Genomic DNA, 21,396 nt, shown 5'->3' with positions numbered 1-21,396 from the left:
TGATCAAGAAATTTTATTACACGGTTTTGCATTAATTTAGTGTTTGTGGTATACTGTAATTTTGTACCATACAAAACAATTTTAACTTTAGAATCTGAATTAAGAAAACAAATAGTGAGATCTGACATTTATGCAATGTCTATTGATTAATCCCGATTACTACTGCTACAAGCATGCCAATTTCAGTGGCCAGTAAGGCGATACGGTTTGTTGACATACACCAACCTAGACACCACACTTGGGACAGTAGGATCGTAATGATTGGCTGTCTTGATACACTGGTGGGCATCACCAGCAATTTTTTCATACATTATTCAGTACTATATAACCTATAAGCTATGAAATGTTAAGAGATGTAGCAACACCAACATATGTACATGTGTATTAACTGCTAGGTTACATATTTACAAGCTAGTCTGACCTCCTACTGATAAAACAGGTCACACACATATCTCACCAGGATACACACATACACAAACCCTACATGTAAACATTCAACCATCAGTTTGTTCTCAAATTAACCCATTAGTAATATTTCACTGCATTGCCGTTTTAGCTTCAACAGTAAAATATGAAATAATAGGTGAGTCAGCAGATATGTAAACATTGGGAAGGAAATCTAGTAATATGTGTATTGAGTTCCACACTGTATATACAGCAACAATGCTTAACATGTAGGGTGCACAGTAGGATCATACATAAGATTATATCATATTTAATTATATCGTAGACAGGGCTGACCATATATGTATACCCTGTACTAATGCTAATAAAATGATCAGTTACAAATGATCTGTTCCGCAAAAATCACTTAAAAACTAATCTCACTGAGCACGATCAAGAGGTCTAAATAAGAGCAACAGATAAATCCAATTCATAACACAACGAAAGTAGGATTCAGTCGTGATTTCATCATATTATTTATTGAAAACAATTATTAATATTCTCCCTTGGCAAATGATAAAAATTAGAGAACAATATATAAACAATAGCATTAAGGTTTTATTTTTTTACTCCAACAATTTTTAATGGTCTCCACAAAATTGATTGATTTTTCAATTAATATAACTTGTAAAAAATCATTACCTATGCAATATCTAATAAGTACTTTGCATGGTAACATGAATTGTGTTTTCAAAACAAGCAGCCTCCTCTGTGTGCACCATATAAATAGAAACATTCCATTTCATTTTAAAAAAGGACCTATTTCCAACACTCTCATTTTTATTTGGTCCTCAGCCATACAGAATTTGCCAGTATTGAACGGTATGGGTCTGTATTGCTTGGAATACAGCAAGAAAACTCATTAGCATAAGCGAGTGATTCTATTGCGACAAACCAACCGACGTCACAGATACACAAGCGAGAGCATCTTCTGCTATGCAGGTCATTTTTAGAACTTGCATCCATGTTTTCATCAAATGCAGTAACACTTAGGTACAGCTCATTCCTATAACGGGTAGGTTGTGTACCAAGGGTACGATAAAATGTCAAAATAGAGCTAATAAATAAGAATATATGCTAATGATATGGAAAATCATAGGAATATTTACCTCCTCCCGAAGATCCATTTAATTCTATTTCGACGTGTATCTTCCCATTGGGTTCTAGGTCAACCTGGAAAAGGGATAACGGTGTTACAAAAGCAAACATCATGTCGCGTTCTCTATCTCTAAATCATACGATAAAGCATTCCACAAAATAATAATGATCGTATTGGTAAATGGTGAATAGCAAATCCCGAGACAACGGTTAAACTGTACCATAGGAGTCCTCGCTTCATTTTCTCCGTGCCTCCATCTTGGAAATCAACATCCTAGTAGAATTATGTACGGTGCACAACCAGACGGCTCGTAAGGTGACTTGGGACAACATAAGCCGATGGTAGCATGGTTAGATAACACAACAATTCATACATACCCACAAATCTCGGTGTCTCCCTTTCACTTCCTCGAATGTCAGAGAACAGTTGGCCACGAACTCGTCGGGTGGTATCGCGGCATCGTGAAATACTGTAAGTCCAATAGTCTGTCCATTGTGAACAGACGAGGAGAAATCCTCGTTCCATACTGGTTTTAACGTTTTAGGTTTTGTGGTCGTTTTAGCAATAGGGAGGTCGTCCACATCTATCGCTATATACGGATCAATGAGTTGCACATTTTTCGTACCACCCAGATTCAATCGTGTTGCGAAGTCAGTCGGCCTCAAGTCAACTGCTTCGCAAATTTTTAATTTCATGGATCCATTGAATACATTTGCCATCGTGGATGTTAAAATCCGTCATAGGCGGTTGTTGGGTGGACCTCACTATATCCTCCTAGCTATACAGTGGACCCGTGTAAACACAAAACACAGTTACACAGTCCACCGAGGACCAGACCATCTCCGAATAATTGGCAGCCAGTCACGGAAGTCCTACTAATGGAAAGGAATATGCTACAGGGCTTGTGCGCATGCGCTAGGCAAGAAAAAATCTCTACAAACCTTTATCTTTATGTATGAAAATTCCCTTTCTCATAGAAAATGACCAAGCAGTTGATTGTTTGATTTCAATACTTTATCTTACATGTCAGCCATTAATTTTTTGCGTAATCAATGGAAGTGTTAGTCAGGAGAACGATGGAAACGATCATGCAAAGGCCTTACAGAGGAATATATTTACATTATTAACATGAGGTAACTTCAGTATCATCATCATCATCTTCATCATCATCATCAAATAAACTGTGATTGGAATGTGAGTTGAATTTCGACAGGATATTCTATCATTTACATGGAGGTAAATTCTTATTTGACAGTTATAGTGATAATTATTCAAACTGATCGCAATATAGATTCTTATTCAGTTTAATATTTATATCATCATTTTTTTCACGTCGTCCTTATATATCTCTGATGAAAATTCATTAAGATCGAGATCGTTAGAGGCTTTTCACTGCCGTCGTCACATTTTTTATTCAATATGCGTGTTTGTTTTTTTTGTTTTTTGTTTATGTCTTTTTTTTTTTTAACTTTTGGTTCTTTCTGCTTTTACTCTATGTAATGGTATAATACTAACCTCGTCTATTGGTGTATTGACAAACTAGGATTGTCTGTGACCGAAATATCAAGGAAATCCATCATCATCATCATCATCATCATCATCATCATCATCATCATCATCATCATCGACATCGTCGTCGTCATCGTCATCTTCTTCTTCTAGACTCGTATAACAGCAGAGTCACCATGTCACTTTTGTTGTTGATGGGTATACTAATATTGGATTGATAGTAAGGTAGTTATCACCTGGATCTGGTTACCTGACTAAACAAAGATGTTTGATACGGCTGGTAAGTTACCTGTGATAATCTCTGTCATATTTATACGCCCTCCGCGTACAGATCAAACACCCGTGTATACTACGGCAGCTACTATATTGGATACAGACAATACACAACTGACCTCTGACCTCTGTTGCAGGTGAGACGGAATACATCGCGTGCGTCATCAGATGGACACCTACGTCAGACACGTATATCGGTTAGAAAGGAATTGAAAGCAGAGATCGATTTTGATCCGTCCATTATTTTGAAGGTTGACTGCTGTCGTAGTAAGCGATAATATATGTCAACATTGTCTATTTTTAAATGAGAAAACTCGGCGCGGATAAAATTGTCAGTAGGTAATGAAAAATAAATATAATTTCGTATTGAGGATAAGATACATTTGTTTATATTCTACAATAGGTTTCTACACCGCTATTAACTGGCGCTGATCTCTCGTCGCCTGAAATCATGCTTTTGGGGTTTAAAGTCCGCATTATTTAAAAAAGGGAATTAATTAATCTTTGAAGTTACTTCTTATTGATACTTGTTTATAATACACACTATCTTCGGTTCTGTATACATTGTATTGTTGTTGTTACTGTAACAATTTAGTACCAGGGTAGCTGTCTCTCCCACCCTCCTTCACTGCCTTTCCAATTATCTTTAACCTGTTGTAGTTTGGCAGTACTATGTAGATAGGCATATATACGTTAAGTCCTTCAAAATCTACTATGTACTTTTACCACAGAATGTTTACAATTTACAAGACAACATTATTTTACTGTCATTATGAAATAATCATCTCACCATCTACAAGTACTTTATAATTAATGAACAAAAAAATGTCCATTAATTTTTTCAACTTACGAACTGTTGCCAATCATATTTCAGATCGTCAGATTTTCTGTTAACAATCTTACATCGAAGGGGTTGGGTGGAGATTGCTCATCGACCGCATATTTGAAAGTTTAAACATATTTTAAATAGCAAGTTTTAACAATTAAGACTTTAAAAACCAATTAAAGAGTATACATGAAATTTAGTTGTCCTCTCCACATCATAAGCCTATTTCTTAGTGCATAGTTTTAACTTTTATTTTGTTTTCACATCCTCCGAAGTAAAACTTTCTTTAAAACAGCCCTACAAAAAGCAAAATCTGTGTTTTCAAGACTTTTGTTAACAAATATTATCCCATTTGCTGGACCAGTTTCGTGCATTCTACATATAACGGTTAGTATGTTGGGATGGCCTATAGACAATGAACTTGATGCAAGAAACGGTTTTATTGAGAAATCAGCCTATGGGTTTGATTCATAACTAGAGTTGGATTTACTAGATGGAAATATGTTTTTAAACAATAGATCTGGATGGACATGTGTGTTAGTATCATGGGCATTTCTTCGGACTATTGACAAGTGATATTCAGTCACTTTAAACGGATATGTGTCGCGGGACTATGGATGAGAGGTATTTTCCTTCGGACGGAAATGTGTCTCAGGTCTATGGACGAGAGGGTACGCATTTGACTTTGGACGGAGACGTGTGTCAGGACTATGGACGAGAGGTATTTGACTTTGGACGGAGATGCGTCTCGGGACTATCGACAATAGACTTTGGACGGAGACATTTCTCAGGTCTATGGACGAAAGGGTACATATTTGACTTTGGACTGAAATGTGTCTCAGGTCTATGGACGAGAGGGTACATATTTGACTTTGGACTGAAATCTGTCTCAGGTCTATCGGGACGAGAGGGTACATATTTGACTTTGGACGGAGACGTGTGTCAGGACTATGGACGAGAGAGTATATATTTGACTTTGGACGGAAATGCGTCTCGGGACTACGGGCGAGAGGTTTTTTCATTTTGGACGGAAATGTGTCTCAGGTCTATGGACGAGAGAGTATATATTTGACTTTGGACGGAGATGCATCTCGGGACTATCGACTAGAGACTTTGGAAGGAGACGTATCTCAGGTCTATGGACGAAAGGGTACATATTTGACTTTGGACGGAGACGTGTCTTGGGACTACGGACGAGAGGTATTTTACTTTGGACGAAAATGTGTCTCAGGTCTATGGACGAGGGAGTATATATTTGACTTTGGACGGAGATGCATCTCGGGACTATCGACTAGAGACTTTGGAAGGAGACGTATCTCAGGTCTATGGACGAAAGGGTACATATCTGACTTTGGACGGAGACGTGTCTTGGGACTACGGACGAGAGGTATTTTACTTTGGACGAAAATGTGTCTCAGGTCTATGGACGAGATAGTACACATTTGACTTTGGACGGAAATGTGTCTCGGGACTACGGAAGAGAGGTATTTGGCTTTGGACGGAAATATGTCTCGGGACTATGGACGAGAGGTACTCGAGTCTGGATGAAAATGTGTCTGAAGATTTTGGACGAGAGGTATTTGAATATGGATGACAATGTGTCTCGGCACTATGAAAGAGAAGTAATCGTGTCTGGACGGATATGTGTCATAGGACTGTGGATGAGTGATATTTGAATTAGGATGGATATGTGTCTCAGGACTATGGACGAGAGGTATTTGACTTTGAACGGTAATGTGTCTCCAGACTTTCGACCAGAGATATTTGGGTTTGGATGTAATTTTTTTGGTGTTTTAAGATATTGTACAATCTGTGTCAGTGAACATACGGCTAAATGTTAATGTTTAACGACTAGGTTGTGTGCTTAAGGGCTAGATGGTGTGTTAGGACTAGTGTCGGGAGGAGATTTAGGGGTGTATGGTTACGTTTTAGGACTACTTGGAGTGTTTTAGGATAGTTACGAATGTGATTTTGGATTTGATAAAAACCTTTTAGGGCTAATAGAGGTGATTTAGGATAGTTACACGTGATATTTAGGACTGGATGGTAACGTTATATAACTAGATGGTGTGTAAGGACTAAAGACGGAAGGGATTTATGACTGGATGGCTACGTTTAAGGACTAAATGGTGTATTTTAGGACTAGTGACAGGAGGGATTTACATTAATTGGCTTTAATTAGGACTGGACAATGTCTTTCATGATACGTTTTTGTCTTTTAGGACTGGAAAGGACATATCTAGACCAGTTGGCTACATGTATGAAAAAAAGTAGGAAATAAGACTAAGCATAATGTAAATACGAATTGGTTAGTATATATTATTAATATATATACGATATATACAACCGAATGGGCCACGTGTGACCTAATTTTAAGAACTACGTTTGTATTATTACATAGTACCGGGGATTTAGGGGCATGAGGTGTGGTGTAGAATTCTTCCAGAGTATGTAATATAACCTATTGGATATTTTCTAGTCTCGAACTTTATTTTATGACCAGATAGCTGCATTAAAGATAAGGCGGGCGTGTTTTATGAGTAAGCGGATATGTTTTGGGGCGGGCCGATTTATCATATTTTGAGACCAAATGGGTTTATTTTTTAGGGTGGGTCGATTTGTCATATTTCAGGAGCAAGAAGGGATGTACCTAGACGTTTGTATTATATGATTTGACCATTTCATATGGCATGTCAGTCATATCTTAGAACTAGAACGGTCAGTATTGTACTAGACGGATATATTTTAAGACAAGGCTACTCCAGTATAATTTTCAGACGATAGAATAGAATATAAAACAGTCTTTCGAGTAAAACGAAACACCAATACATTACTGTCAGGGCCGCGATAGTTCATAAGATTAGGAGACTTCATATGACGATCCGAGGCGTGTGGTTCGATCCCTACAGCCGGGATCTGGTTATATTTCAAGATCATGGAGTGTCATGTACTGTCGTAGCTATGTCCCTGAGGAAGAAACTTAACCCAGATTGCATTGGATAGCATATGCATGCCCCCTCCCCCGCAGTGTGTTCAACGGGAAAGTTACCAGTTACTACAAGAAAACTCCGTCTCAAAGCAAGTAAGCTAATGGTAAAACAACAGATACAGTCTTGTTTTCTTATGACTTGAGGTTCCTTAGATATCAGAAGTGAATGTCTAAAATATGAACATTTAAAAATATTTTTGAAATTTTACAAATATGTCACCTGCTCATAAAATTCAAGATAAAATAATTATTTTACATCTCGCCATCATTAGAAACATGGTAGGAAATATATGTTATAACAATCATATATCTGATGTAGGTACAAAAACTAAATACATAAACATTTCTATAAATTACTAATTGACCTAATGGATTTCACATTTAAAACCACACTTCATATTTTTATCTGAATACAGAATGTTGTGGGGGGGGTCCACTGTCAATTATGATTTCTACGTTACTTTAAGCTACGATAGTATGTAATGCTTTCGTGAATTTAAAAAGTCGGTCAATTTCGGTCTTAGACAAAATGGTCTGTAACACAATCAACCTCACTCTCTATCTCCATCCCTTAGATCGTGACTATTTTGATCACCTAAACGTTTGTAGACAACGTAGGAAATTCAAACGCTCTTGCGATTAAGGGAAAATGCAGTAATGGCCGCTTGCAGACGATTTTGGTTGTTGTCAGAGGTCATAAATACTACAAAACGATGCACTGTAGATGCTAGGTGAGTTGATACCAGCCAAACAATTGTAGGAGTATTTATGATAACAACGTATTCGACTGTATGTAACATAGAGAGATGATACCACCCGTAGACTCTGTTGCTTACCAGGCTTAATCAAATTACGTCATACTCGGTATCAACGTATCGTAGTTCAAACCACAGGAGTATGAAGTTCTGTCAATGAGAACACACGTAATAGTTACAGTAGACGGGCTATTTTCATAACGGTTCCTATTGTCTGACTTCTTTTTTAAACTTTATCTCTTTCATCCCGACCGTCTCATGCTGTCATGATCTCGAGGAACAAAAACCCTCTATGCTCAGACACTTTAGTGCACTCGTATAGGTAACGCATGAATCAAAGGGACAATATTGAAAGGGCATTACGAGAGCGGTAAGTTGAGGAAGTTCCATCGAATTATGGAGATTTTTAGTGTACATCGGATACATTTAACTACTGCGATAATATTCCCAGAAATGATGCACATGATCATACAGACGATGATGAAGAAGATAGACTTCAAGGGATAGCCGTTTTTTATTGTATAAAACCAAAATGAGTTTATTTACCAGTTTGATATCCCGTTCCATCCCACAGTTAAAGATGCATATTGGGGATTAAGGGAAAGTTTGAGAAAAAATAGCCATAACAAACATTAGCAAGTCAAAGTCTGTCTACACACAGAGATGGCCACCTGTCAACCAAATTGTTGTTCCTATCATTTAGAAAGTCGAATATGAATAACTAGGAAATAGAAGCGTCAACATAAGAAGTTTGAGAAAGATGTATACAGCACCTCTCAAAAAATAGCATTAACAAACATTCATCATCAAAATCCAAGATATCCTGTCGTCCATTTTGTATTTCAGATCAGTTCCACAATCAAAAGGACAAAATTATGCATCGGGGGCCATTCACATGAAACCTGAGAAATATCTACCCATCATGATCCATTATTACTTTTCAAGAAATAGCAATAACAAACTAATACTGTCAAAATATATGATGACTATTTCTCAGCCATATTGTTTATTTCCTGATCAGTCCCAAACTAGACAATGCACTACTAGGACCCAAGGAGATTCTTCATGTGAAATTTTTAAGTGATCCACACAGAACTTTTCCAGAAATTTTAATCGCAAATTAGGACTGTTAAAACCTTAGATTGGTGCCTGTCACCTGTTTTGATTTTTTTGTAATCAGTCCCCAATAACAATATTGCATACCAGATGCATGGGACTCCACACATGAAATTTTAAATTGATAAATCAAGTACTTCTCTCAGGAAATAGTTGGTGTATTGTCTGTTGATAGATGTATTTTGGATCTGATTGGAAATCAAAATGGTTGATAGATGGCCATATTGGATTTTGACATTTAGTTTGTTATTCCGTGATGTACCCCAACAGGGTTTTCTTAAATTTCATTTGTAGGTTCCTCTTGGTTCCTAGTTGTGCAATGAGACAAAGATTATATCATGGTTTGTGCCATAATCCCTCTTGAATTGCATATTTTTGCAAATGAGCAATTTAGGCTAAACGCATGTAATAGATGTATGTAATTTATCCTTTCATGTGATTTGCCAGTTATTCAATGTAATACACCTTTGTGTGTTTGTATTCAATGTCACTAAATACAGATTGATAAATGTGGATGTAGTGTAATATAATACTCACAATTTCCTGTTTTATTTATTTATTTATTTATTTTTTTTGTTTTTTTTTTGTTTGTTTTTTAGGAACAAGACTTGGTCACAAGGAAGGCAAGCATGCATACAGAGATATCTGTCTACACAAACAGAAGAAAAAGTATTGCCTGACACAATACAGCTGAGTGAGAGCTGTGTTAAGGTACATGATTAATTTAACCGCAGGAGTAACATCAGTGTCCAGAGATCTCCTCCCACAGTTTTGAACCAGTCTTTTTCAAACTTTATAGTTTTTAACCATGACATGAAACATTAAGTTGTGTTATCCTGAATGACAGTTTGATTAGACCAAATGTGGAAGAGTTACTGCCCCTTGTCTTCTTCATGTTGCTTATGTTATACAGAGACATCCCACATTTTTCTAGTTTTCTTTTTCAAACTTTGTAGACTCAATCACCATGACATAAAGTTGTGTTTTCCTGGACAGCAGTTTGATTTATCAGTATTTGGAAGAGTTACTGCCCCTTATTGTTCTCATAGTGTAAAACTTGTCCAGAGATATCGTCACTCAGTTTTCAACCCATTTATTTCTTTGGTAAGCATCATTACCACGACATGAAGTTGTGTTTCACTAAATTTCTGTTTTATTGACTGTACTTGGCAGAGTGATTGCCCCTTATTGTTTTTGTAATGTTGATCTTGTCTGGAGATCTTTAGACGGATTCAACTCATTTCTTTAGAATTTCGTAGGTTTTATAGTTATGGCACAAAATTGTGGTTTCATTAATAGTAGTTTGATTCAACAATCTCTGATGAAATTTCTGGTCTTTGATTTTTTAGCATTTTCATTTTGTACAAAGATCTCCTTCGTCAGTTTTTGTCCAACTTCTCTGAAACTTGATAGGCTTTGAAACCATCACATAGATACCACTTGCCGTGGTATTGTGATATTTCAACATTTTTTCCTAGTATCTCCTTCCTAAGTTGATAGCCAATGCCTTCGAATCTTGTTTTCATTTTTGATTTTCTTGATGTTTTGACTCATTACTACCATATGCATAATTGTATTCTTTTTGATACATCAAATTATGAATATTTCTTTTTCATCGGATGGGCATATATTGTACAACCCCGTGGTGCTGTTGATGATAAATAATGACATAGGAATGGCCATTTTAGTACAGCACAATATTTTTAGCATAAAAACAGCAGAAGAATGTACTTTACAATATTTCACTGCAATTAGTTTTACAGTGAAAATGTTGATATTGAAGATATTCTGGTGGTTTGGTTTTGTCCTTAGGTGAAATGGTAAGAAAAATATGTTCAGACAAAAACCCTGGTATAAAAGATAGACTGAAACACATGTAACATGTTGGAAACTCCAGCTATGTTTACAAGTATGTGTTTTATATATAGATAGGAAACTATTGACATGTGTATGAAAATTGTTCCTTCCAAAACTTGAGAAATGACTCCAATGATTTTGTAATGTTTTGATTTTGAAGACAATTTTGTTATTGTCTGGATACATTTCTTCAAAAACATGCTTTGAAGAAGATGGAATTTCTTGTATAAATTTATGTTATTTCCATTTTAGCGATTAAAAAGCTTGGATGATAACGGCTGTCTACGAATTATTGTAGAAGGAGGTGGATGTTCAGGATTTCAGTATAAATTTGACCTAGACGCAACAATTAATGAAGATGATCAGTAAGTTATCATTGGTATTTTCTTTCTTTACTCAGTAGGGGTGATAGTGATTGCTTGATATCTGTGGGTGTGGTCATCAGTCAAGATTTAAGGGTCACAAGTCGTACATACCCACTATTGAAATGAAGAAATCAATAGATGTTGATAGTTATCAAGGAAGGTTATTGTAAACTTTCTATCACATGCCACTTACGTTCATGAGTTTTTGTGAAGTAAGCAAATAAGTAAAAATTTATGGCTATAAGATAAACGTGAATAATATACACCAGTTTTCATAGTCAATTTGATTAATTACAGAGGACTATTTATTGTATAAGCTCCTTATCCTGAATTTCTTGATAGACAGATTGAGCTTCCCATTGCTATCAAAACAGAAGCAGATAACACCTAATTCTTTACATAGATATGGGGTAGAATCTCTTATGGACTTTGAAAATGAACTAATTTGGAAGTTAGATTGTTTTGTATGTCACAGTATTGTACCATATACAATGTTGTTAATGAAGTTTCCAACCTTTTCTCAGTTTGGGAAAAGGTTACCAGGAAACAGACAAGTGTCCCTCACATGCTCTAAAGCAAGCTTTACCTGTCATGGCAAATTAGCAACCAAGAATGACATACCTTTTGGGATTTAAAAGAACGCGGTAATTTTCAGTTTTACAATGGTGGTTCAGATTTTCAATTGAATTGAAGTGAACTTGTTATATTGCTGAAATCATTATAATTAGTAGCTACCAAAGAAAGTGGGTCAATAGTATTAATGGTCAAAAGTCATAATTGACAAGTATTTAAACAATGTCCTCTAATTACTGGTTATCAGATATTCTTTTTTCTGACCAGGAGGTTGGGAATACTTGTGTAAGCCCACTTCTTCTGCAGTTCACTTTGGAACGACAACACTGAAATGTTTGTTTCTTTTTTTGGCAGTTTATTTGAAAAGGATGGCGCTAAAGTGGTTGTTGACACAGATTCACTGGATTTTCTGAAAGGATGTACAATTGATTATCATGAAGAACTAATAAGATCAGCTTTCCGTATTATCAACAATCCTCAGGCTGAGCAAGGATGTTCGTGTGGAGCCTCGTTTGCTTTAAAGATGTGATGTCACATTTCTTATGAAGTGACATCAGGAATGTGTAAGGTTCTTGATGTCATGTAACACAGGAAGTGACATCAGGAATATGTAAGGCCTTGATGCCATGTAACACAGGAAGTGACATCAGGAATGTGTAAGGCTCTGGATGTCATGTAACCTAGGAAGTGACATCAGGAATGTGTAAGGTTCTTGATGTCATGCAACGCAGGAAGTGACATCAGGAATGTGTAAGGCTCTGGATGTCATGTAACACAGGAAGTGATAGTGACATGTAAACTATTTAATAAGTCCACACTGTATATGAAGCTTAGTGTAGATTGTTGATGTGAAAATACTTCTCTATTCTATAGTCTCCTAGACAGACTTATGTGGGGATACCCTATATTTATATTAAATGATCTGCATGTGTTGTTGATTATAGCAGATGATGTTGACTGATTTGTGAATTTTATTTACTATCGTGTCAGGATAAACCATTAACTATAATGTGGATATACCAGGATACACTCTGTCAGTTTAGCTTGATATGTCTATTTCAGTCAACTGTTCTACTGTATGGACCAAGAGATGGTGAACCAGTAGTAACTCTTATTTAAATTTACTGTACATGCATTAATTCCCTATCTGATGTAAAGGTTATGTGTATCTTACAAATTTAAATATCTATTAAATCTCCACGGCATGTCATTTTACTGCAAGTGATGTGAAATATGTACATTTCTATAACAGTATTTTGTCTGCTTTAAACTCAGGAGGCCAACACAATATCTTTAAGTCAGGACGAGATAGGCTCATTACAGAACATTGATTTAGCATTTGTTGATATTTCTTATAAAACTGCAATAGACACAGGATAAATAAATTGTATATTGTACATGTAGTTGATAATCAAAACTGTTTTCATTCAGTCACTGATTGTAAAACGGACACTGGCCTTTACAGCATCAAAATGATTGGAGTGTGTTTGTGTAATATCAATTCTGTAACAACATTACAAGAGGAAAGAATGATTGTAACTTACAGATGAAAGAATTGTCAGTGTAGTTTAACTGACCATGTTACATGACATTCCCTCTTGCCTGAATTCAGACATGTTGTTCCCCAGATTTTTCTCTTTTTGACGATGCAAGAAAAAAATTACAACTTACTGAAGCAATTAATTTGTTGTCAGGAAACTTAAACTGAAGCTTGAAGGATATTATGCAGCCATTGTTCAGGATATTCAAAGTTTGTACATTCTGTTCTTTATCTGTATTTTCAGGTAAATTTCTCAATGTCACAGGAAATGATATGGATGTTTGTCTGAAATATATTCTAATGTACAATTAGGTATTTACTGCTCCTGTCTGGACTTATGTTATTCTGACAGTATTTATAACTCTTACATGATTATGTTGAAAATCCAATTAAATTGCTGTTTATATCACTACAGGTTGTTCTCTATGATGGTGTACCTGCAATTGCTTTAAAGACTATGGGACCTTCACTTAGCAGTTCTATCATTTTTTTGTAGCAATAACTGAAATAACTCTGAAAGGAATAGCCAGTGATGAAACTAATAGCCTGAACATACACTACAAGTCTTTCCTTACTTCAGATAATTTTTAAAAAATTAACTTTTAGCTCTTGAGACAAAATGGGAATGGTGCAAACTCCCATCCCAGAATTAAGTTCCTGGTACATAATATGGGAATGTTGCAGATTCCAGTTGCAGAACCGTGGTGTGCATGCAGTAACTGAGGATGAAAACGGTAATTCTACAGTAGATTTTCACAATTGCTGAGTAAACATATAAAAGTGTTGAAGTTCACTACCTTATTACCAAAGAACAAGAGACCGAAGGGCCTTAATGGTCAGCTAAGTTACAATGGGCCTTTTAACATGTCATAGAAATAGAACAGTAGGTAAGATTACATTTAACTGCATTGTACACGTATTGTAAGCTGTGCATAACATTAAAAGCTGTCCCATGCTTAGGCTTCTAACAAAGTTTAAATTAAAAGAAACAAGTACTTATTGTAACGGGACCATTAAAAATGTCCCCCAAACGACCCCTTCAGCAGTAAATGATCATAATAATCGAATCGGACAATATCTAAAATTTGGCCAAATTTTAACCACAGCTGACCGCTCAGATGACCGAATGAAAAATGGACTACAACATTTTGCTCCGAGTGCCACCTAATACATATATAGACCTACCAATTTTCACGAAAATCGCACAATATCTAAAATTTGGCCAAATTTTGACCACAGATGACCGATCGATGGCCGAATGAAAAACGGACTTCGCCATTTTGCTCCTAGTGCCACCTAATACATATAAACCAATTTTCACGAAAATTGGACAATATCTAAAATTTGGCCAAATTTTGACCACAGATGACCGCTCAGATGACCGATTGGAAAAATTTAAGTGGCCTGCACTCTGCCTCGCATGTATGAATATGTTTTTGAGAAATGCGTCGGAAACCTCACTGGCAGAAGAAAGTGGAAGAAATAAGAATAATATAAATAATAATGAAAATAATAATAATAATAAGAAATGGAGCAAACACAATATGTCCCCCCACTTTGCTTGGGGGACAAAATTACACTCAAATCTTTCATTTTCCTATATAAAATCTTCCATCCATGAACAGTAGAACATCTTTGTAATTTCAGCCAATTTGACCCATTTTTGGCCCCACCCATCAGCGCCTGGGGTTCAGCTAAGGTCAATATATGCATTTCATCAAACTGTCAGCTTATGCTAATAATGCTAACCAAATTTGAACTATTTCCAATAGAAAATAAACAAATTGTGAAATGTGAAATCCTGACGTCATGAAATTTACTATTTTGGTAAAGCATCTGAAGGCCTTTCCATCCATGAAGAAAATCTTATTCTATCATACCTGGGATATGAGAAGATTTCTGAAGTTTCAATCAAGTTGACCCTTTTTGGCCCCACCTCTCAGGCACCTAGAGGTTTGGGACCATGTCATCTGCAACATTGGTCCACGTTTAGCTGTGGAAGGTTTTTGTGAAATTTCAGTTTAGGAGTTTTCCACAAGTTGAAAATGTTGTAAGCTTAGTATGCATAATGCATGATGTGGAACAAAAGAGGATCACAATAGGTCACCCTGAGACTTTGTCTGAGGTGACCTTAAAAGATTGGTAGATGCATTGATAAGGATATCTAAAAGAAACAAAATGAGTAAGTACAATATATAGATTTTATTTATGTGTTTGTATATAAAATTTGATTTGATAGTACAATGTATAAATTTACAATAAAAAGTATACAGGAATGCAAAGGTGCTTGGATCACCGATATGTAGAAGATCACAGAAATAAAGTGTTCTAAATTACAGAGATTCCCATTGAATCTACAATGGTACAATATGTTTTAATAAATGATGGTATAATGATTTGGTAGAAAATGACCTTAAAATCTTTTTAAAGAATTTATCATACAATGTAAGAGAAGTATATGTTGGTAAAAAAAGGTAGATAACATTAAACCAAAGATATTGGAATGATTCTTAAAATATTGATCTGTACAGAACCACATTCGTTCGTTAGGAAAATCAGTATGTTAGCATTTTAAATGTAACATTTCAGACAATAAACTGAGAATGAGCTGTAGATATAACTAATGGTTGTTAAATTCTTTGTCGAGGCCTGTCAAAAGGCATATGATCAATAGGTCTGCCCTTATATCATAAATGAACAAACCTTGGTCCAACAGGTTAAAGCAATAAATGAAAGTGGCCCAGAACAAATTTTATACACATATCACAGGCATAGAAACTGTTACTATGACAAGTAGGCTCCCAAGTTCACAACACTTCGTAACCACTAGGACAATGAATGCCTTCAACTACCCCAGTAGTTGTGCAAATAAATATAAAACAACATTTTCACTACAGAATCAACGTACAACACAGTAAATGCTTAACAAATGAATACTTTGTACTTGTGTTATAGATCTCATGCTTACGACTAATCTGGTAAATGTTAATTATGATGTACCAAAGCCAGCACAATCTCCCCACCATATTTCACTACCTTTAAATTGCTCAACTCATAGTTCACCTTCATATACAGTAGAGGTGTGTAGTACTTTTTGTGTACCCCAGTTGAAAGGTAACCAACATCATAGAACAATACCAATATCAATAAATACTATTGTACTGAATGTGGGTAATATAATCAGCGAGATTTCTTCAACATAAACAATCAACTGTAACTTAATGTTTCTTTCATCATGTGCATGATTTCCTGAAATACTTGTAGGTAGAAATTCTGAAAACTGCCGATAGTATTCTGTGAGTGACGAATATTTTGTGACCCAATTTGGGTTTTAATTTTGTCTAAGTCATATGTTTTTTTCTGGTTCAACCATTTCATCCCTAACACTAAGCAACCAAAATCAAGATAACAACACAAATATAATTCACTCCAATGTAGGATCACAATTCTGATTCCAGTGAGTCATGTCAAAAGAAATCCATTCTCTTACATGTACAGATATCTATTTCAATGTTTGTACAAGTGGAACTTTAATTTTGGGAACTCCTACAAATGATCACCATCAATGAACATCCACATCACCCATTCAAACCAGCACTAAAATAAATACTTTACATATCTACAATTCTTGTATATATGGCATATATACAGAGGTGGCCTACGGATGCCTGGCTAAGACTTTTCTACAAGGTGAATTGGCTAAGCTTACAGTAATTGTATCTCTAAGCATACATGTATTTTATGGCTCGTGGAGGGTTGTCTTCCTATATCTGTTTTCAAATACACATACAGCACCAAATTTCATTTTAATGCGAAAGTGAGTTTCTTGTAATGGGGAGTTTCCTACTCCTATTTGAATATCATTCTAATGGAATTAAGAAAGGTATTGTTTTAATTAGTAAATAAAAGCCACTCATGTAAATAATACAGAAAGATCTTTACAGTTCTATTGACATAAACATGAAATCTTAATATCTCTCTCTTAGTTTTCTAAAACACATCTAGTGAACAGGCTGTACATTGATCTACAATAGTACCTGTATTAAATGAGCCATCGTGAATCACCCCTACAAGATCACACTAATACCAGTCCTAATACTGGACAACATCACAGGAGACTTAAGCCTTGAAATACAGGAAGTCAATTTAAAACTGTCCATCTTGGATCAGTAATTGAAGTACCAAGGGATTACTTCTGATAAATTAATGAATTGTTTGCAAACTTCTATAAAACCCTGCTCTCTCCTCTTTCATAAAATATCTATAATAAATTTTCAGGACATTGTGGAGAAATAACAGGTAATGGTTTAATACTGTTAACAGTCTTTCTCTGACATATAGCGTCTTTTGAATTCTTCCTCAGACAATGACATCGGGGGAGTTTGGCCCTTCTTTAGTTTTGATGGAGGAGTAATCGGACGCTTTGGACTTTCATGGATCCTGACTCTCTGATTCTTCTTCCTTGGTGTAGTGGACTTTCGTAGATTTCCAATATTTCTCTCGCGCTCAAAATTGTTCACCTGTAAAGTACAATATACAGAAATCTTCCATTTTACTGTCATAATAATTTCTGAAAACATTGATTAACACTTGTTTATGGCCGGTATAAACACATAAACAGGAAATGATAATTAATGAAACAGACGGTAATCATTTTGACAATAATTTCTTACTTTGTTTCCTCCAATGTTTGCCGATTTGATTTCTTCCTGCAAGGCTCTCATTGTCTCAGAGAGACGCAGATATCGATCCTCTATCCTAGCTTTCTCTTCTTGTACAGTCTGTAGAGAGAAACATCAGCAGACCATAACATTAATGTGTGGTGAAAAAATATCTGTTATATCTAGAAGTGTTCTATATTAATGTCTCTCCCAAAATGTCCTGCATTATGCCCTCTCTTTAAATGTTCTAAATTTATGTCCTCTCCCAAAATATTCTAAATTTATGTGTTTCAAAATGTTCTAAATTTAACTCTTTCAAATGCTCTACATTCATGCCTTCTTCCAAAATGTTCTAAAAGATGATGCGAGTTTTCCTGATATTTGAATGAGTGATGTTATCTAAAGACTCCACAATTTTCTCCACATTTCTGACTTAAGAAATCCTTTCTGACCAACGCATTTGGTATAAACTGACTGACAGTTACATAGAAGTCGAGATAGTTGCTGTGGTTGTGGTTCTTACCCTGAGTTCATGTAAATCTTCTATTATATGTTGTTTGTCTGATTCCTGAGCTCTTAAGATCTCTTCTTCTCGTATTTTTCTCAATTCTAATTCATCAGTCAAATCAAGAATGTGTTCCTAAAACAATGAAAATCACACATAGACATGAATGTACCCCAATATTACAATTTACACAAGATTGATAAAATATCCAATATTTCATCCATTATGCCACAGTTAACCAGTCCTCCTTTTGTCAATATGGCAAAAATAAAACAGTGGCAGAGTTTTGTTATTATTCTTTTTGGGCAAATTGAACACTTTTCATATTTTCATAGTAAAACGAAAAAAAAATAGTTGTATGGTTAACAGACTACAGTGTATTTTGCTTTTATGCTTGGTTGCCTAATTTTATATAAATTCTAACCTTCATCTGTGCACCTGTGTAAACACCTGGATTAATGTACAATCAAAAATTACAAAAGGGCTAATTAACACAAATACAGCTGACCAATCACACTCAATCATTCAGACCAAGACCAGGTATATTTGACACAAACTCAGTATTTGACTCAACAGTGTTCAAATCATCAGTTTTTAATTCACTAAGATGTGAAAAATCAGGACCATACAAAACATTTGACTTGTTCGATGTATTTGATTCAAGCGTGTTAGACACAAGTGAGTTTTACAATATAGTTTTAGATAAAAGTGTGATACAAACTTAAAATCTCGTAGGATAATATCCACAAGGTCTTGCTCTGTTTATAAAATGAAGAAAATCTCTGAATCCCAAAATAACAAAGAGAATGTTATGTTGTACCTGTAATTTCTCCACGGCTTGAACATTATCCAGCTCTCTATAGGCCAATTCTGCAAGAAAAACAAACAACACATGATGTGTAGCCAGACAGATCAATCCCAATTTAGATAAATTTTAGAGTAAAAAGTGAAAAATTATAAAAGAAAAAATTTCATTACATAAGGAATTTCTGTGATTTGGATGTAATTCTCTAGCTTGATGTTAACATGCCTGTAATGTGTCTCACTCTCCAATATTAATGAGATATCTAAATATCTACAGAAATGTACTCAATCTCAAATTTAACTTTGTAAAACATATTATAGAGAGAAAATGATTACAAAATGTCTCAAACTTTAACAACCTTATTGAAGGCCATTGACTATTACTAATTCTATATATCACTGATTCAATCATTTCTGTTCTACATCATACATAAAGTATAATATTCTCCAAAGATTTCCATATATCACAAAGAAAACTTTATAATGGAAATAAAAATGTCTTTGTGCAAGCAAGTTTTAAGCTTTGAACAAATGCTATGAGCTATGTACTGAAGCTCCTGGTGAACAATGACTGTACTGAAGCTCCTGGTGTACAGTGACTGTTCTACTGAAGTTCCTGGTGTACAGAAACTGTACTGAAGCTATTGGTGTACAGTGACTGTACTAAAGCTATTGGTGTACAGTGACTGTACTGAAGCTCCTGGTGTACAGTGACTGTACTGAAGCACCTGGTGAACAGTGACTGTACTGAAGCTCCTGCTGTACAGTGACTGAACAGAAATTCCTGATGTACAGTGACTGTACTACTGAAGCTCCTGGTGTACAGTGACTGTACTGAAGCTATTGGTGTACAGTGACTATACTACTGAAGCTCCTGGTGTACAGTGACTGTACTGAAGCTCCTGGTGAACAGTGACTGTACTGAAGCTCCTGCTGTACAGTGACTGAACAGAAATTCCTGATGTACAGTGACTGTACTACTGAAGCTCCTGGTGTACAGTGACTGTACTGAAGTTCCTGGTGAACAGTGACTGTACTACTGAAGCTCCTGGTGAACAGTGACTGTACTGAAGCTATCACTGTATAGTAATTACCTTTCACCATGTACAGATGACCGACTTTATCAGACAACAACAGACAACACCAGACAACACACAAGCTCTGTCATTATACATGCATTTTCATGCAACAAAATGATAGCTAGCTAACTAACAAGACAGCACATCCAGTAAACAGTTCAAAAGACAGTGAAATGAAGCATTTTTCATCCATAATGTTCCAGAATGTTGCTGACAATGTTTGCATCAATAATCCTAGATCATAGACTCTTCATTCCTGATATATTCAAACACTAAAAGTAGAATTAATGAAATTGATCTGTGTGCAGGGAGGGTTAGCAAGACATGCATAAACTGTAGAAATTGAACAGCTTCGTCCTGGGTGTTTAGCATCTAAATTTACAATTGACAGTAAGGTAATGATTCACTGAAGCCCTGAATTGATTAAAGGTAGAAATTGTCCTGGTTGTGTGTTTTGTAAGTCTTGGACACCTCATTACGACACAGACACTGCAGCACCCTTAGTTTGTTAATGGCTATCTAAGTGGTTGTACTTCAGACTGTTACCAGTTCTGTTCAAATCTTTATACACCTGGACTGTGTTTTAAAACAGAATCAGTATCTAATCATGTGTATAAAAGGATTTACAGAGCAAGTCAACGTAACAGACCTCTGATATACCACACCTCTTAAAAAACCAAAAGAATTAGTGTCAACAGACAACACTCTTCCCCAATTTCTAACATGAAGTTCACAAGGAGAATTTAATGCAAGGACAACAGAATGAAACTGCACACGATGATAACAGTACCAGGTATCAGCTTGCCAAGGTATGGCATTTTTAGAATCCTCCCTGTAAAGTGGGCAGCAACATTAAATATACAATAAATCACTCATTGTCAGGTCCATAGGTAAAAATGTGAACCTTAGTCATGCAGTATTAACCTATTCAAAAGATACTTTTTCATGTTTTTTATTTTTTCATTTTGCTCCATGATGAATTTCTTTTAAAACACTTCCTG

At 35.6% G+C, this 21,396-nt stretch overlaps 3 protein-coding genes across 3 annotated transcripts in view; 1 reads left to right on the top strand and 2 right to left on the bottom strand.

Moving 5' to 3' along the window:
• LOC132558960 (calcium-independent protein kinase C-like) overlaps nucleotides 1–2,262 on the bottom strand; it is a 34,962-nt gene extending 32,700 nt beyond the window's left edge. Inside the window, exons 1-2 of the mRNA XM_060223586.1 lie at nucleotides 1,921–2,262; nucleotides 1,554–1,617 (exon numbers count right to left, since the gene is read on the bottom strand). Coding sequence (XP_060079569.1) covers nucleotides 1,554–1,617; nucleotides 1,921–2,262 — 406 coding nt within the window. The remainder of the gene's footprint in view (nucleotides 1–1,553; nucleotides 1,618–1,920) is intronic.
• Nucleotides 2,263–7,796: 5,534 nt separating this feature from the next.
• On the top strand, nucleotides 7,797–13,758 carry LOC132558946 (iron-sulfur cluster assembly 2 homolog, mitochondrial-like). Its single transcript, XM_060223569.1, has 4 exons — nucleotides 7,797–7,871; nucleotides 9,611–9,722; nucleotides 11,121–11,233; nucleotides 12,161–13,758. The coding sequence occupies exons 1-4, from the start codon at nucleotides 7,798–7,800 to the stop codon at nucleotides 12,333–12,335; spliced, it is 474 nt and encodes a 157-aa protein (XP_060079552.1). The 5' UTR covers nucleotide 7,797; the 3' UTR covers nucleotides 12,336–13,758.
• Nucleotides 13,759–17,185: 3,427 nt separating this feature from the next.
• Nucleotides 17,186–21,396, bottom strand: part of LOC132558961 (centrosomal protein of 128 kDa-like) — a 32,970-nt gene continuing 28,759 nt past the window's right edge. Inside the window, exons 23-27 of the mRNA XM_060223587.1 lie at nucleotides 21,186–21,227; nucleotides 19,333–19,382; nucleotides 18,531–18,647; nucleotides 18,020–18,127; nucleotides 17,186–17,866 (exon numbers count right to left, since the gene is read on the bottom strand). Of these exons, the coding sequence (XP_060079570.1) occupies nucleotides 17,663–17,866; nucleotides 18,020–18,127; nucleotides 18,531–18,647; nucleotides 19,333–19,382; nucleotides 21,186–21,227 (521 nt within the window). The 3' untranslated portion in view covers nucleotides 17,186–17,662. The remainder of the gene's footprint in view (nucleotides 17,867–18,019; nucleotides 18,128–18,530; nucleotides 18,648–19,332; nucleotides 19,383–21,185; nucleotides 21,228–21,396) is intronic.

This window comes from Ylistrum balloti, unplaced genomic scaffold, assembly GCF_031769215.1.
Source record: "Ylistrum balloti isolate Yb309-2 unplaced genomic scaffold, AGI_CSIRO_Ybal_v1 Utg370840, whole genome shotgun sequence".
Classification (NCBI taxonomy): Eukaryota; Metazoa; Mollusca; class Bivalvia; order Pectinida; family Pectinidae; genus Ylistrum; species Ylistrum balloti.
Note: the sequence above shows the minus strand (reverse complement) of the source record. Positions and strands in the feature narration are given on the sequence as shown.